General features: G+C 41.1%; 1 protein-coding gene across 4 annotated transcripts in view; it reads left to right on the top strand.

The window, feature by feature from the left end:
- Positions 1-16,411, top strand: part of LOC124275702 (lactadherin-like) — a 112,666-nt gene that overhangs the window by 60,940 nt on the left and 35,315 nt on the right. For all 4 annotated transcript variants that reach the window (XM_046711338.1, XM_046711339.1, XM_046711340.1 and 1 more), the window contains 3 exons: positions 6,942-7,147; positions 12,309-12,431; positions 15,366-15,504. In XM_046711338.1, the coding sequence (XP_046567294.1) occupies positions 6,942-7,147; positions 12,309-12,431; positions 15,366-15,504 (468 nt within the window). The remainder of the gene's footprint in view (positions 1-6,941; positions 7,148-12,308; positions 12,432-15,365; positions 15,505-16,411) is intronic.

Here is a 16,411-nt window from a genome sequence, read left to right as displayed (position 1 = left end):
AATCACCCCAACGTATAACAATGACAACAAAATACAATCCATAGTTATTGGCACGAGGGGTTTATAGGGATCGCCTCGATCTGAGTTGAGCGGGAATGTAATCGGATTCAGTGACTTTACCCATATACAAGACACATCGATATTATGATTAAAAAGCATAATCTGCTGAATGATGAGTATGGAATTCCGTCGGGGTCATCCGCTGTCTAGTGTTTGGGTGGACAGAGGTCTTGCTTTATTAACTGCTCGTGACAGGAATAATAAGGGGAGGAATAGATCGCCCTGTCTGACGCCCTTGTTCACACGGTAAGCCACGACAGCGTCACGGCGAAACAAATCACCTACAGCACGAACAACATACTGTTGACCATACATGTAGCAATAGACACGGGTGTATTAACCGTGGATATCTAATGAACATATTGTAGTGTGCTCCGTACTTTTTGTAGTGCTTAGCATATTCGATGTGGGGTTGTCACTTTTATGAAGGAAGGATATATGTCACTAACCCATAGGGAACAATAACACGAGTATGTATAAAAGTAACGTCAGTTTGAACTTGTTTGCTATCCCCAGGTATCCTCACTCACGAATCACCGGACATATGTTCGTGGGGGTTATATCAGAGGGTGATACAGTAGACAGAAGTTATACAAATGCGTCATACTGTTATTTTTAGGATCCTTGATTCGCTGTGATATATCGAAGATGCTATTTAATCTCCGAAACATACTCTGTTCTCCTATATGCTTCCTCGAACTGTTTTTATCATGTGAAAACTTCACTTGCCTTTGCCTGTGTTTGTGACGACCGCGACTGAGAGCAGGATGCTCTCACCTTTTCGCGAAAACCTGGTGTCGTCTTTATTTCATAAGTAAATAATCATGATGTTGTAGAAATCGTACAATCCACTCTGCCTTTAGGAGAATGTTCCTGTGACTATTGAAAGGGTTTTGACGTTTTATTTCAGTTGTTCAAACGGTTGGGTAGCTCGATGGTAATTGCTTTCGACTTTACGGTCCTAATTCAAGTTCGATTCCTATCACATTTATAGTTTGTCAACCCTAAATCCATTGACACCATCCAAGACCATTCCTAATGTGCTAGTCGCCATATAGCTGGAATATTGCTGAGTGCGACGTAAAACTAAACTCACTCACTCACTCGTAATGTGCTAACTGGCACTAGACACAACTCCACAATTCACCCACAGCCATTGTAGATTCACCCCTCTCCGTTTTACCTAAACCCGTGGTCATACAGGAGAGCCAGTATTTCTTCACAGCGTGTTACCCTTTTTGTGACGCCGACTGTTTTTTTGTTCATCTGTAAATATTTTAAATAGGATCTAATGTTGATCCATATTTAGGCTATGTTGGTGCACGTGGCGTTTGAATAGACAAGAAACCAGCCATGTATATGCTGTTATATTGTGCCGAGTGATCTTCTGTTTTCATAGTATCACATCTAATACCGCATGTAACATAGTGTTAAACTGTTACTTTAATAACCCGTCTATTTAAGCTTGTTTATACTGGGATTATGACACCACATGTACATAGCTAGATAAATTCATTTTTTTCTAGGAACACCTGCCTCGTTTGTGCAAAATAGGGAACACATGCAAGCTTCTACTGTGGTGATAATCACGGCTGTAGCCCCAAATTACGTCAAAATATGCGATTGAAAATTTTCACCGACAACAATCGTGCACCATATATACCGTTTGCATACATTCTGTCAGCACTCGAGAAGGCGCGGTTATATATATAATGATATATTACTATATTGAAAGCCGGCGCAACAATAACAGCTGAATAAAAGTTAGTGGTCCGAATCGAAAGATCCATCCTTGTCAAATTCAACGTCTTAACCAACATATTATTTATCTTTTAAACACAGAGATGGTCGCATAGTTTCAATACACTATCTATTTTATGGCGATGCATGCTTTATGTAGGAATGTCAAACAGTACAGAAAATGAGACGTTATATTTAGGGTGCAGCGTTCGACAACAAAGACGAAGATATGGGACCTAGATGCCCGCGTCCATTAAGTGACGGTTGGTATTTCGTAGTTTCGAGTTCTGAGGAAGGTATTTACCGGTTGGGTAGGCACATCAGCAGTGACACCGTGCACGGTGTTTTGTGTGACGATGGGATGTCGGTTGAAGATGGTAGGGATGACCCAAGGTGTCGTGTTTACGAAAGTGTATTAAGTCACTTGTGGCTTGTGAAGTATCTCCTGGAGTCCGCAAAGACCTCAGTGATGCGGAGTTATATTTCATGATGTACTTCTTGTGTAGCAGCTCTTCGGGCAGGGTGCTGGACAACCAAAATGACCTGCCGAGTTCGATTCCCGGTTAATTTCGCCCGGCATTTGTCTACCGTTTGTTACTGAGCTGAAAAAGGCGTGGGTTTGATAAGTGAGTTTGGTTTTATCCGCTTTTTACAATATTCCAGCAACATCACGGCGGGGACACCAGAAATTCACAAATGTACCCTTGTGGGTAATCGAACCCGTATCTTCGGCGTGACGAGCGAATGCTTTAACCACTAGGTTACCCCTCTACCCATGATCAGTAAAAGATAACCAGTCAATATTCAAGTTATCGCACAGCTGCCTATTAATAATGGGGTTTGAGCAGGCACTTGATTTGCCTTTGCGTGTGTTTGTGACTGATCTTTTCGAGCGCACTTGATATTATGGATAGTAATTCAAAAATTGCATGCTTATGATATAGTCAAAACTGTACATGGCGCCCAGTTTTAGAAACTATTTTATGAGAGGACGAGGGTGAATATAGAAGGAATGGTCTATAGACTGTGTCAACTTAACACTAACAGAAAGGGTGAGGCTCTCAGCAAGCATCATTGTAGCCCTCCGATCTCAAGTTATACAATCCAGCATGGGGAAGATGAGCCAATTGTGCTTCTAGAGGATGGGGATGTGATGGCTGAAAATGCTGACCAAGATTATTTATGATGATTATTATTATTATTTATGGTATTTATGATGCCTGTGTGGTTTGATCTGTGAAGAGTCTATGTGGTACCAGAATGCCCTTGCGTCAAGACGTCATCTCGTATTTATAAGCACAAAAATCTCAAAGTCTCTTCAGAGCAGGGTCAGCGGAGTAGGCTAGTGGTTAAAGCGTTCACCCGTCACGCCGAAGACCCGGGATCGACCCCCACCTCCATGTCTGGAGTCAACCCCTCACCCCCAACCCCCGTCGTGATTTTGCAAAATAATAGCTAAAAGCGGCGTAAAATCTTATTCATCCTTCAGAGAAGTACAATACAGAGGTAACCTAAGAAACTATTTCTGTGTAGGATTTATCCTATATGATCAGGTGTCCGTCATGGGTTTCGATAGGTTTGTATGTACATCTCGATTTCACCATCGGGTAATATCCCGAAGGATTAGCAGATAGTGAAAAAATATACAAGGGGAGTATTTAGTGATAACACACGGTATCAAATATAAGACAATTCGATACCCGTATCTAGATGAGCCACTTGTGTTTTAATGTCTGGTTACAAAGTACACAGCGTTGGTCATCACCAGTCTCACGATACCCTTGGAAGGTGTATTTGACTAGTGACCTCTGATTGTTGCACATACACCTCCATCTCGTTCTGTCCTTGGACAAAATTAGAGTCCTCTGTAAGACTGAACTGAAATGTTGTAAAGAATTCGCAGAATTTGTACCCGTAAAATTTAAGAGGAGTCGAATGACTTTTATTACTTGCTGAATCACGATGGTTGGCTGGGATCTGTCTCGTGTTTCAAGAGAAAACAAGGCCCTCGTTTATGTATTGGTTACTGTTGTTGAATAGACCCGCTTTGTGCAGCTCGCGAGGGTTGACTGGGTAGAACTCAGAGGTGCGGGCATTACATGCACAATTAACGATTCCTCAATCACACCTCCGAAATCCAGGTGTACAAATTTCATTAAGTTTTGTGTGATTTCCGTGACTAGTTACAGCCTTCAAAGTAAGAAATGTACGTCAGGTTCCTCGCCTAACACCTAGTGTTTACCTCGCGTAGGCCAGGCGACTATACTCGACTACAGCAGTCTGTTGCTACTGATTCACACTGGAAGATGACTGCTTGTCGACTAAGCCGTCGCATATTCACCTCGCAGACTTGCTTTCCCTAAGCATGCAATGATCCTATGGTCTTTGGTTCGAATCCCAGACCCGCCCTGAGTATGATACGTGGTTCCATACCTTCGTTGTGGAAGTGTAAAGGTCTAAAACCTGCCTCATGATGGGCGTTTTACTTGACACACGGGAATACATTTCGAAGCGGCGATAACTAACACCATACTAACTGGCTGTTCCGTTGTCCTTGAACACAGTCTCTTCAAATCGGTAGGAACATTTTACAGAATCTCTGACACTGGTATCTTCTAGAGACGCTTCTCTTCGTCCTGGAGCAATACCTGCTTAGTTTGCGTTCTGAACACGTGTTTGGGTCTCTTTTCTCGGGGAGTGGCTTAGCAGAATGTAAAGATGTGCTTATGTTTGCTGTAAACGCGCGGTTGGGTTGGTTAAGACCGCGTTACACTTCTCTAGCCACTATTTCGTCATATTTCACAGTTTTATCACAAGGTGTCTGGTAGGAGTTAGTAAGTGAGTCTGCATTTTATAGAAAGAATCCCAGAGAATCTTTTATTTGTTGGAACCGAGGAAGTCCGGATTGGTAAAGCGTTGTGCTCCTGCTTTGGAATTTTGTCAAATATTTGTTCATTGGTGTCTGTATGAGAGAGTATATAGTCCCATCAATACTCCTAAAGACGGCGGTGGCGGTGGGGTAGCCTAGTGGTTAAAGCCTCCGCTCGCCACGCCGAAGACCCGGGTTCGATTCCCCACATGGGTACAGTGTGTGAAGCCCATTTCTGGTGTCCTCCGTTTTGATGTTGCTGGAATATCGCTAAAGGTGGCGTAAAACCAAACTCACTCATTCTCTCCTAAGGGCGGCGAAAAACTTCACTCATTCACCATCGGATTGGAGTGCGATCGGTCATCGGGTTGTCTGCGTGAGCTGAATACATATTTCAGTTATTTTGACTTTGTTAGTTTGGTTACGTTGGTTGACTATTGTACGCAGCGAAATGGGTCGAAATTCGGACTTTGGGATATTTTCAAGTCCTAGTGCTATTGAATGTCGTATGGGTTTTCACAAAGTAGACAAAACATCCAATTACGGACAACAACGTCCCTACTGACATGGCGGTTCCGGTCTTGTGTTCATATTTATCTTATGCATCCAATGATTTCACCACCACGTCTCCCGTGTCAGCGCCGCCACAGGGAGGTGAGCATTTCTCGACTGAAATAATTTTCAATCACTTCAACCCATGAGGTCGACATTCAAACCAGCTATTTAACTCTATCTGATTTTCCCGTCGAATTCAATCTCGCATCGACATGTACACCAGCGATGACGTTCACATCACCACCGTCAGAAACGGGACATAATTCTCGGGTTTTTAATCCCTCCTGCAGTGAAGATCGCGATTACGGAATCAGAGAACAGATAATCTTCTCGCCCTACGCGTTTAAACAATACATTGATTAAAACCTGGCAGATCGTGACGTATATCGCACCATCAACATATCATATTGGCTGTCGGTTGTCGGACAAATGCACACGAGGAATTCACGAAAAGGAACGAGACATCACGCGACTTTGTATTACGTATAGTCTACGACAACAAGAAGATGTAAAAATAACTCAATGTGAAGATGAATTGCAGTTTTATTGTCCTACCTTAATCAACATATAAACCATGGTAACAAAGATCTCTATTTAAGACATGTGGATCTTTAACGCCAAGTGTTCATTTCAATAATAGTAGTCGTTACGACATTCGCATATGTATTCAAACATTCGATGTCCATGAATCGGCAGTTCTATTATTCTTGTAACTTGATACTATTTATAGCCCCTTGCTCTAACTGCCGCCATTACTTCTACGATGTATAACAATACCACTGAAATCAGATAGCGAGAGTGTTGTGACTTGGATTAAGCAATGCTGACTGTATTTCAGTTGAGAATACGGACAGTGCTATTATATTATTTTTTTTCTCTAAATTTCGGAAACCCAAGGCTTGGGGAGATCCTTTGATAACTGAGACCCGCTGAGACGATGCTAGAGGGTCAACAATGGTTGAATGAAGACCTGTGATGTCTGGGACTCATGTCTGTCAAATGTTGGTCAAGGTCCGAATCGTAATATACTGACGGGCAAAAGAAACGTAACCAGACTGAAGGATCAGCGGCAAGCGCAATGCCAAAACATAACTATGATATCTGTATCACTATGAAATAACCATTTCCTATTGGTTGTATTTTAGCTACCGTCAACCACAGGTGTATACGTTTTTGTCCGGTAGTGTATCATAAACTATAATCCACGTGTTGTAAAGTTCAATGTAAAAGTGTTACTGTTAGGTACGGAACGGAGTAACTATAACAGTGAGTGAGTGAGTTTAGTTTAGGCCGTTTTTAGCAATATTCCAGCAATATCACGGCGGGGGACACCAGAAATGGGCTTCACACATTGTACCCATGTCAGGTGTCCAGTAACAAAATGGCGGGGACGGAAAGGGTTAGGTACAACAATATATATAACCATTCTCGGGCACCAGATAAAGATAAGCATAACGTTGAGATATATTAATTATGGAATCATCGCTCACAGAGCGCAGATCGGTGTTCATGGGTACTTACAAAAACATGTCGCAAAGCGGTGTCAACATGTTTAGAGTTACCTGCCCTTGGGAATTAAAATCCGGAAACACTGATATGGGTGTGGGAAAATATGGCGTGGAAACTGGAAGAGGAATTGACATTCACCGACCTTGCATTTTATTATGATACAAAACTCTCGGTGTTTAAGTGCTGACCATGAATGTTTTTGTTTCAGTGTGCACGACTAATGGCCCACTTGGTATGATCACGGGGACCATCAAGGACTGGCAGATATCCGCGTCCTCCGTCTACCCGCAGGAGTGGGACCGAGGGTGTAACGAGAAATACGCACGGGTGTACCTTCCCAACAAACTCGGGTGGTGCGCCAAATACAAGTCATCATCGGAATGGCTGCAAGTCGACATGGGAGTAGCGGCAAGGGTGAGTTCAAAATTAGGAATCGTTGTATAATCTATAAACAACAATAATAATAATAATGATAAAATCACTTGTCTCGTGATGTAGGGTGTGTTAAAAAATAAGAATCCTGGTGTAATCAGTGGTGATGATGATGATGATGATGATAATAATTAAATCAACATTCTAGTCATGAATAACATAGAATATTGCGGTTTTTAAGCATTCATATTTTGGGGGAACCTTACAGTTGGCAAGGGCGGTGGTGTAGCCTAGTGGTTAAAGCGTTCGCTCTTCACGCCGTAGCCAAGGGTTCGATTCCAACATGGCTACAATATGTGAATCATATTTCTGGTGTCCCCCGTCATGACATTGCAGGGATATTTCTAAAAGCGGCGTAAATCTAAACTCGCTACAGTTGGCAAAAAGACTTCTTTCTAGATAGTAAATGTTTGCCAGTTTAAAGGGCTAAATCAAATTTGTAATGGTTGCTCTATGAGTTGAAAGGGTTTGGTCTTTTCCTCAAGCAGGGTCGAGTGCAGGTAGGAGGGTATTTTAACTCAAGAAATGCTGTCTATTGATTCTGTGTAAATACGACAGACGGTCTACTCAAACATGTGGTAGATATACGAGGCGGTGGGTAGCCTAGTGGTTAAAGCGTTGGCTCGTCACGCCGAAGACCCGGGTTCGATTCCCCACATGGGCATAATGTGTGAAGCCCATTTCTGGTGTCCCCCGCCGTGATATTGCTGGAATATTGCTAAAAGCGGCGTAAAACCAAACTCAGTTGTCTGCGTTCCTTGTCAGTTTGACCATCATAACCATCCTAGGTTCATAAACGAGTCAGTTTGGTCCAAACTGTACCATGTTGTTGTCGTACGCGTTGATGTGGGGCTGTAAAATGTGTTTTTTCTTTTAACCTCAGCCTCACATTCCTGACAAGCCGTCTTTGTCAATGCGTTTGTTTACCCCAGAGTTAGGTACATTTAATGATATGTCGCACGAGCAAGATTCTCAATGGCGCTGCGCAAAGGGTTCGTTTACATCGGTCGTGGCAGGTCTGATTGGTTTGACACCTGGCTAAATACCGTCCCCTCACAAATGACGAACAGTCAATTAGAGCAGTTTAGGGCCCGCAGTTTAAATACAACACGATCAAGAACGTGTCATTTACCACAGCCTGAAGTAATATCATAGACGGAGTTGAAGCTTTGTTTGAGGAGACAGGAAAACAGACAGCTACATATATAACACCTTGAGCGTATGGCTTTTGGCTCACACCATTATCGATCTTCTTCGAAACGCAGTTAAATGCAATTAACCAAGCTTATCCATAAAGTTTTATATTTTCTTAAAAAGTACAATACAGCCGTTTTAAAATACATTTTGGCTGACTTTTGTTTCAAAACCCTTGTTTTTGAGAAAAAAAGACCGTCGGTAACTTAGCCTGCATTTGGCTTCATTTCGAGAAGTTTACATAAAGAAATACAACGCAAAGTGCACCTGATGCTTTCTAGACAAGTTTAAGTGCTATATACTTGGATAACCGCCTGCAATGCGGTTTCTTTGAAGTGGTCACCTGATCTTCTTTTTTGTCCCATATCGCTGCCAAAATTTTACATATCCATCCGCGCGTTCGTTGTACAACATAGTGCTGCTGTGCGGATTAACACATGCTTGTTTAATTTTACCTGCCTCGTTGAATATTTTCAAAGCCCCTGAGTTCCACATTAATCTGTCGGCCCCAGTTTCCTAATGCCCGTGTATCACCTTACGCCCACCGTAACACGAAGGTCAGGTAAATATAGAATGCGGTGCTGAATATGCTTGTATAATTTTGTAAACACTCAAAAGCGTAATATCAGTCAAATGGCTTGTATGCAGAAATATATCTGACTAAAAAGTTCCCGCAATACAAAACTACAACTAAGCTGCAGAATTAATGTTTGAAAATTGTTTGTATGTTTATTATTTTTTAAACTTTTAACGTTTAGGTCAAATGATTTCAGCTTTAACATCAAAGTACGCTCACGAATAACTCGGCTTCAAGACGACGGAATGCTCTTTTAACACTTCATGTGACATGCATAAATAACTATCCGGGCAATTTCGTATTTTTGAAGGCTTCTTTTGGATTGCTCTTAAATGGCTTGTTTATTAGAAGTTGTGCGTTATAATTGCATTGGCTGCTCAGAACAAGGTCACATGGCTTTTGGTGAATGTTGTCTTGTTATTGGATACTTGGAGTAAACACCCCCTTGTATTTTTAAATCTTACGTAAACTGTGCATTTTAAAGGTTATACAAGCTCAGAACACATTTTAGTGTTGAACAATACATTGAGTGATGCACACCCTGTGTCAGAGTTTGACCACTGAGGTTTTATGTGCGAAATGTAAAAATTATCAAGAGGTTTTTAACTAACGAGATGAAGCATTGCAAATATTTCCGTGTAAGGAACGAACGTCATAGAGATACCTAGCTAAAGTCCGAATACAACAACGTGTAGAGTGAGTGCATTTCTGGCTAATTCGTGTCATTCCGGAACAAGTCAAATGACCCTTCTTATTGGCTACGGAAAGACACGAACCAAATGTTCAAGTTGTTAGCGAATCGCCTTTCGGTAAATTCTTAACAGACCAGAGTGTTACGACTGATTGGCATGGTAACGTATCGATATAAACGTTTGTGTTAATCTCAGAATCCGATTTCGTTGATGAAGATTAACAGAAAGAATATGCAGGAATACTTCAGAATACACAGAGACAAGCCATGTGGCCTTGCGGTGATTGTGGGTTATCTCCCCTGACGGGAGCAGTGGCCTTCAAGGCAGCCATTAACGCAAGTGACATCATTTGGTGCATGGAAGAGAAAAACTGTTGAGCAATGATCTCATTCGCCTCAACATCGTCCCTTCTTGAAGCGATAGTACTTCGAGGATAGGTAGCGCCTTGCTCGAGTTTATTCCCTTCTGTATTACTATATTTCTCAGGTAAATTACAAACCTGTTCTCACGAAAGTGGTCCTCATACCCCCTAAACTGACGCATTGTCACGTGACCCGTTGGCTGCTTGGTCGTCGCTTCGTGCTTAAAAACCCAAACTGGCTACATGTATATTGTGTTCTCTCTACAGAAACACGAAGATTATAGGGATTGCACTTTTGCCATTAGTCAGCGAAACAGTGACATCGATATCACTGAATTCACTTCGGGAGTGATCGGGTTACATTCATAACATATCGAGTGTTTCCGTGAAAACGACAGTTCCTTTTTTCTACAGTATATTTTGAGTTTCAGGATAGAAATTTGACGCATTCCATACTAATACACATGACATTGTTCCTATCACTCCATTGTTCATGTTTTCTTGTTAATAGGTATAATGTACACAATTAAATGCTTGGGTTATTGTGACACAACCTGCATTCCTTTTGTTGATGACAATAACATGAAAAACTATAAATCAAAGGTTTGTCGTCGCCATACCATGAAGGGTCAAATGTCCAGATTCAGAATATTTTACTAACATCCGAACAATAGAGAACAAGATTGATGATAAGTAGTCGTTCGCGAATACGGAAATAGTATACGAGTTAAGAGTCATACTTTCCTGACAACTTCTCAAATGGTTGGCATATTGTTGAGTTGTCGGGCGTAATTGAAACCCATAATTAAGACCAGACCGATTTCTCAAAAGGGAAGGGAATTAATCTTTCAGACGTGCGATGTGTAGAAGGAGACAGATGTTAGCAAGTGGTCATGGTTTTCTAATCCACCATTGGTGCCACGTTTCAGTCGCTTCATGCTGACGGTGCAGATATGTATTCGGACGACGAGGCGAAGTTCAGTACCAACACAATGCTACATTCTCACACAAAGGGAAATTTAATTTCTCGTCCGTGTTCACTGATGTACTGTCGTTTAATGTATGCCTTTAAGATTAAAGTCCTAATCTAAATAGTTAATGAGTTTTTAGTTCTTCAGTTTTACGAGTTTGCCAAATTAACAATTTCAAGGTGAACCTTTTAATTGCCTTCCCAGCAAAAAGGATTGAAAACGTTCAAATTTGTATTTGTCTATTGGGTCGGCTGTTCAGATTGATTTCTCTAATGTCACCAGGCACTGCTTAATTTCAAAAGGCGACCAGTAGAGTCGGGAGATCAGACTGGTTAATTCCCGGTTGTATAGAATAATGTTCAGAATATCAGTCACTGGGCTGTCTGGTCCAGACTCGGTTATTTACAGAACGCGATCATATACTCGAAATAATGCTTAGTGCCTCTTTAAACAGCCAAAAATACCACCACCACACTCATTCACATTCTATCCCACTCACTAGATGTTTGGACATATATTGGTTTTTCAAACTCCTTAACCTTTGCATGTGTACAGTAACTAATTTTAATGTAAAAGCACACACATTTTCGAGAACTTGAAACAAAAATAATAATTTGTGAACATTCAAGAATTGACACTAAGAAATAAGTGTGTGTATAGTGTATGTTGTGCTTGGAGTGAGTGAGTTTTGTTTTACGCCGCTTTTAGCAATATTCCAGCAATATCTCGGCGGGGGGCACCAGAAATGGGCTTCACACATCGTACCCATGTGGGGAATCGAACCTGGGTCTTCGGCGTGACAAGCGTACACTTTAACCACAAGGCTACACCACCGCCCCCGACGGCCACGATGCATGTTGTTTCGTCTCTGTGTGTTGTGCTTAGGAGAGACAGGCCATATATTAAATGGGCGGAGACACGTTCTCTGGCATCTTGTACGACATTATAGAAGGATCATTTTTCAAAGCAGGAGTTTAAGTTGTGTTACATGTTGGCTTTCCGTGTACAATGTCTCGCGTTAATGTAGGTTAAATTTAAATGTAAGCGTGCGCGGAAACTCGTGAAAGGTGTCTGGAATTTTAAACACTTTTTGACACTTTGTTTTAATCTCTTCAAGACGTTTAATATGTTTTATGTTAGCACATGTCGACAGTTAACGAACACTCAGCACAATTTGTTTTGCATCAGCTAAAAAAACTCTTTGGGTTTTTTATCTTATACTCTTTTCGGCAACGACTGTGAGATTGTTCATTTAAAATTCTTTGATAAACTTCGTTAAAATACACGTATGCCTTTTGTTGTTATTGATTTTGAAGTTCAATACTTAACGCAATTTTTCCGTTGCTAGGTAACGGGAGTGATGACCCAAGGACGTGGTGATGGTCTGGAATGGGTGACGTCATTCATGGTGTCATTCAGCATGGACGCCTTCCATTGGAACTACGTCACAGATAACTATGGCAACCAAAGGGTAAGACATTTATACCATAACACATATTAATCCTTCTCATTGATTTTGGTTGTACCCATTTCGAAAATCGAACTTGGGCCGTCCTAGTAACGATCGGACGAAAAACACCATTAAACTTCCCAATCGCCCTTTAATGAGACGAAAGAATTTGTCGCATCTTTTAAGCAGTATATATCAGAACAGGGGGGATAACTTATCAACTAGGAGGTTAGGGTTAGAATTGGTCTTCAGCAACCCATGCTTGTCGTAAGAGACGGCTAACGGGATCGGATGGTCAGACTCGCTGGCTTCTCATGTCTTTGTATCCCAGTGATCGCTCATGAATTTGATCACTGTGTTGACTGGTCCACACTCGATTATTTACAGACCGCTACCATATAGCTGGAATATTTCTGAGTGCGGCGTTAAAACAAACAAACAAACAAATATTAACGAAGATCGATCACAAACTGACATTCATTACAAAACACGTACGGCAACACCCCATTTGTTTCCACATATTTGACCAAACTGCATGTATGTATGTATGTATATATATATATACAAACTGCAATGATATATATACTCACTATTATGATATTAATCCCACGGTTGTCAATGACGGTAAATCTGTCAGCCACAACTACCCACGAATATACACAACAGACATAGAAATGATCGTGAGAGCTTAACGCTGTAGAATGTTCTTCAACAGGAGCATTTGTCCCCACTCTTGATCCCGATCATAACGTCTTTAACGACAACCTAGCAACACCGTATCCACCCTCTTTGTACAGAATACTATCATACCTACGACTAGTCTTCCATAAGAACGCTATCATCACTTTACACCCCTCCCTTTGAAAGCAATAAGAAAACATGACTTAGTTTAACGCTTGTGTGGGTCGATATATAGGAAATACTTCAGAAACACAATTCCGAAATAGCCTCGCTTGTGTTAATTTGTGTTCTTCAAAGTAGGAGGCGTTTTGGCAAAACAGCAGTAAGTACCTTTATTACAAGAAATAAAACGCCTCCAAGATACCATGGCGAATTATGTCGTAAACTTTAATTCACTGTAAGTAACGTACCGCCGAAAGCAATACAGATCAAAATAAGAGTAACCCTTAAAAACCTAATGTGCCAATCCAACAATGACGTTATTAAAATGTATTGAAATATTTTGATGAATATGATTTGTGCATAAGCACTGGTGAGTTTTTATAAAGGGTTGTAGATTACTTGTTTTCATATAGATCGTCTAGTTTCATAGGTCATCGCTCTCTAATCATAAAAGCTCTGGATATAAGCCCTCCAAGACTTGCCAATCATTAGCAGTGCTGGAAAAGCACCTTTGAAATAGGACTGTAAGCCAATTTGCAAGGTTTGTGAGACCCAAAGAATGGTATCCTTAGAACGGGTAGCGGGTGTATGCGATACAAGCTTGATCGTCTCTGTGTGGAGGCCGGTCGAGCGTTATGCCTTGAGACATACCCGGAATAGCTGCATCCGTAATGAACCCGTATATTCTTATGGCGATATGTTTCACAGAACATTCACTGGGAAAAAGGACTGCCTGTTTTTCATTCGATTTTACGTTTGTTGAAATGACCTAGATATTTTTTAACGGCGGGGATTCATGGGGATTCCGCCATATACACAGCGTACGCCATGCTTGTCCGAATGTCGTAAGAGAAGAGGTTAGAGAAGAGGTTTGATTGGGGTTTAAAGTTTCAGGACATGCACAAACATGAGAGTAATGAGTTTAGTTTTACGCCGCTCTGAGCAATATTTCAGCAATATCACGACGCAGACACCAGAAATGGGCTTCATACATTGTACCCAAGTGGGAAATCGAACCCGGATCTTCAGCGTGACGAGCGAACACTTTAACCACAAGGCTACCCAACATCCTGGTTGTGTGTGATCTCAGGCAGTGACGGCAGTCATTCACTGAGGCTCCTGACCAAAGCCAATCTTATACAATCGGCTGTGCTTTGAGTACAAATTCACAGAAAATCGAAAGTTTAACGTTTAAATTATTTTTAAAAATCAACTAAAAAATGTAATTCAAGTTAAATATATTTTTTGTCCGGATGTAGAGTCTTTTTGTTTCCCACCGGCGTCAATAAAATTCCGTTTTGACTAGTTTCCTGTTTTTTTATTCACAACAGTTGTTTTTAACGGGCAAAGCTTCAATGGACGTGTATTCAAGGCAGGAAGCTTGGCACGCTTATGCACTTAGTACACTTGACAGATCTTATCAACACTCGAAAATATCACAGAAGTCATAATTATAGTATTACATAACAGGAATTGTGCTGTGTTATGTAGAAAGATCAAAGTTCTCTACACCCCCGTTTCCTTTTCTAAATTCGGCAGCGTTTAAGACCGGAACTAGAATCAGGAACGCACCCCCTGTACACACAAGCACTCGCATTTTGTGAATATTATGTAATAGATAGAATGACGCACATGTGGAGATACAGACTCACTGCAATAGAAATGTGTTTGAGACAAATTGCTGCGGTGGGTAGCCTACTTGTTAATGAGTTTACTTCTCGCCGGTCCGGGTTCGATTCCCGACATGGGTACAATAGAGCTAAATTCTGGTGTCTCCCGGTGTGTGGAGTTGTCCCCCTTGTTATTGGCACGATCCAGTGATGTCCCAAACTCTCAGACATCTCATTGTCTGATCTCCATCTTGTCTCCCTTCCATTATTAAACTGGGCTCAGTCGCACAAAGAAGTCTCAGCGCTACAGCCGCCTTAAGTCTATGATACAGTGTGAGAGTTGCAATCTTCTTTAGAGTTAAGATCGCTTTGTGCATGTGGGCCCTGGCGTTAAAAACCAGTCTTATGTTTACGATTACTCGCTCGCAGAATATCGTTGTGTTTATTATCAACCAGGAAAATTTACTGTTTGTTTATTTTCGTATGTACGACTTTTTTCCAGATCTTTGAGGGAAACACTGATTCCTTTTCTGTGAAGCATTCCTACCTGGATAAGCCAATCATCGCTCGCTTCGTTAAATTCCATACAGTTCATTGGCACAGGCACCCTAGCATGAGAGTGGAGATAATGGGATGTCAATGTAAGTATATTCTCATACTCGTAATAATATACATGTCACACCGTCACCAAATACAGTGGAATCTGTCTAAACCGAACTTTTGTCGAAGTGACTTATTACACTGAATAAAGGAATAGAAAATCATTTCACACACACACACGCACGCACGCACACACACAGAGCTAAAAGAAACCTTTTATCGTTTTTAATTCGGCACCGTAAAAGTGGTCCGGTGTTGAAAGAAATCCGGATTAGTCAGAGTCCGTTTTAACAGATTCCAATAAACATGAATAGTATATTGGAGATAGGTATGAAAGATTGCCCTGTTTATACTTTGTATATCTAAGACCAGAGCCACGGGTTGTCGATAAAAGTGACCTTACTAGTCACTACCCTAATTCTGTCAGAATAATACACTACCGGGCAAATGAAAGTACTCACTATTAAATCATGAGTCGACCAAAAATTACAGTCGTTATCATAACGTTACTAGGCAGCAAATCTGAAGCTTACACCCAATAGTATCAATAACACCACCACTGAATTAATGTGTTTGTTTCAGCTGGAGCAACTATCAAACATATGGTGTATACTTACTTACTTTTGACCATTAGACCATCTGAAAATTATCACACACAAAAATTTAAATTGACCAACTAATACAAAATGCATCTAAGAACAAAAATGAATGAAACGATCCATTTCCTTCAATGCAGGAACATTGTGGAATAAACTGCCTGCTGACTTGAAAAAATGTGAATATCTCTGAACTTTCAAAAGGACTTTGAAACCTACCTGTTTATCCACTCTTAACCACAGCCTAACCTTGCCCCCAATTACAAACTTTCTAAATACCAGTGGTCTTTAGTTAGCGCTATGAGCATTCACCTAGAATTTTGCGCATTATGAATGCACTTATTGTTACTAT

The sequence above is a fragment of the Haliotis rubra genome, unplaced genomic scaffold, assembly GCF_003918875.1.
Source record: "Haliotis rubra isolate DU_JTF1 unplaced genomic scaffold, ASM391887v1 Scf201, whole genome shotgun sequence".
Classification (NCBI taxonomy): Eukaryota; Metazoa; Mollusca; class Gastropoda; order Lepetellida; family Haliotidae; genus Haliotis; species Haliotis rubra.
Note: the sequence above shows the minus strand (reverse complement) of the source record. Positions and strands in the feature narration are given on the sequence as shown.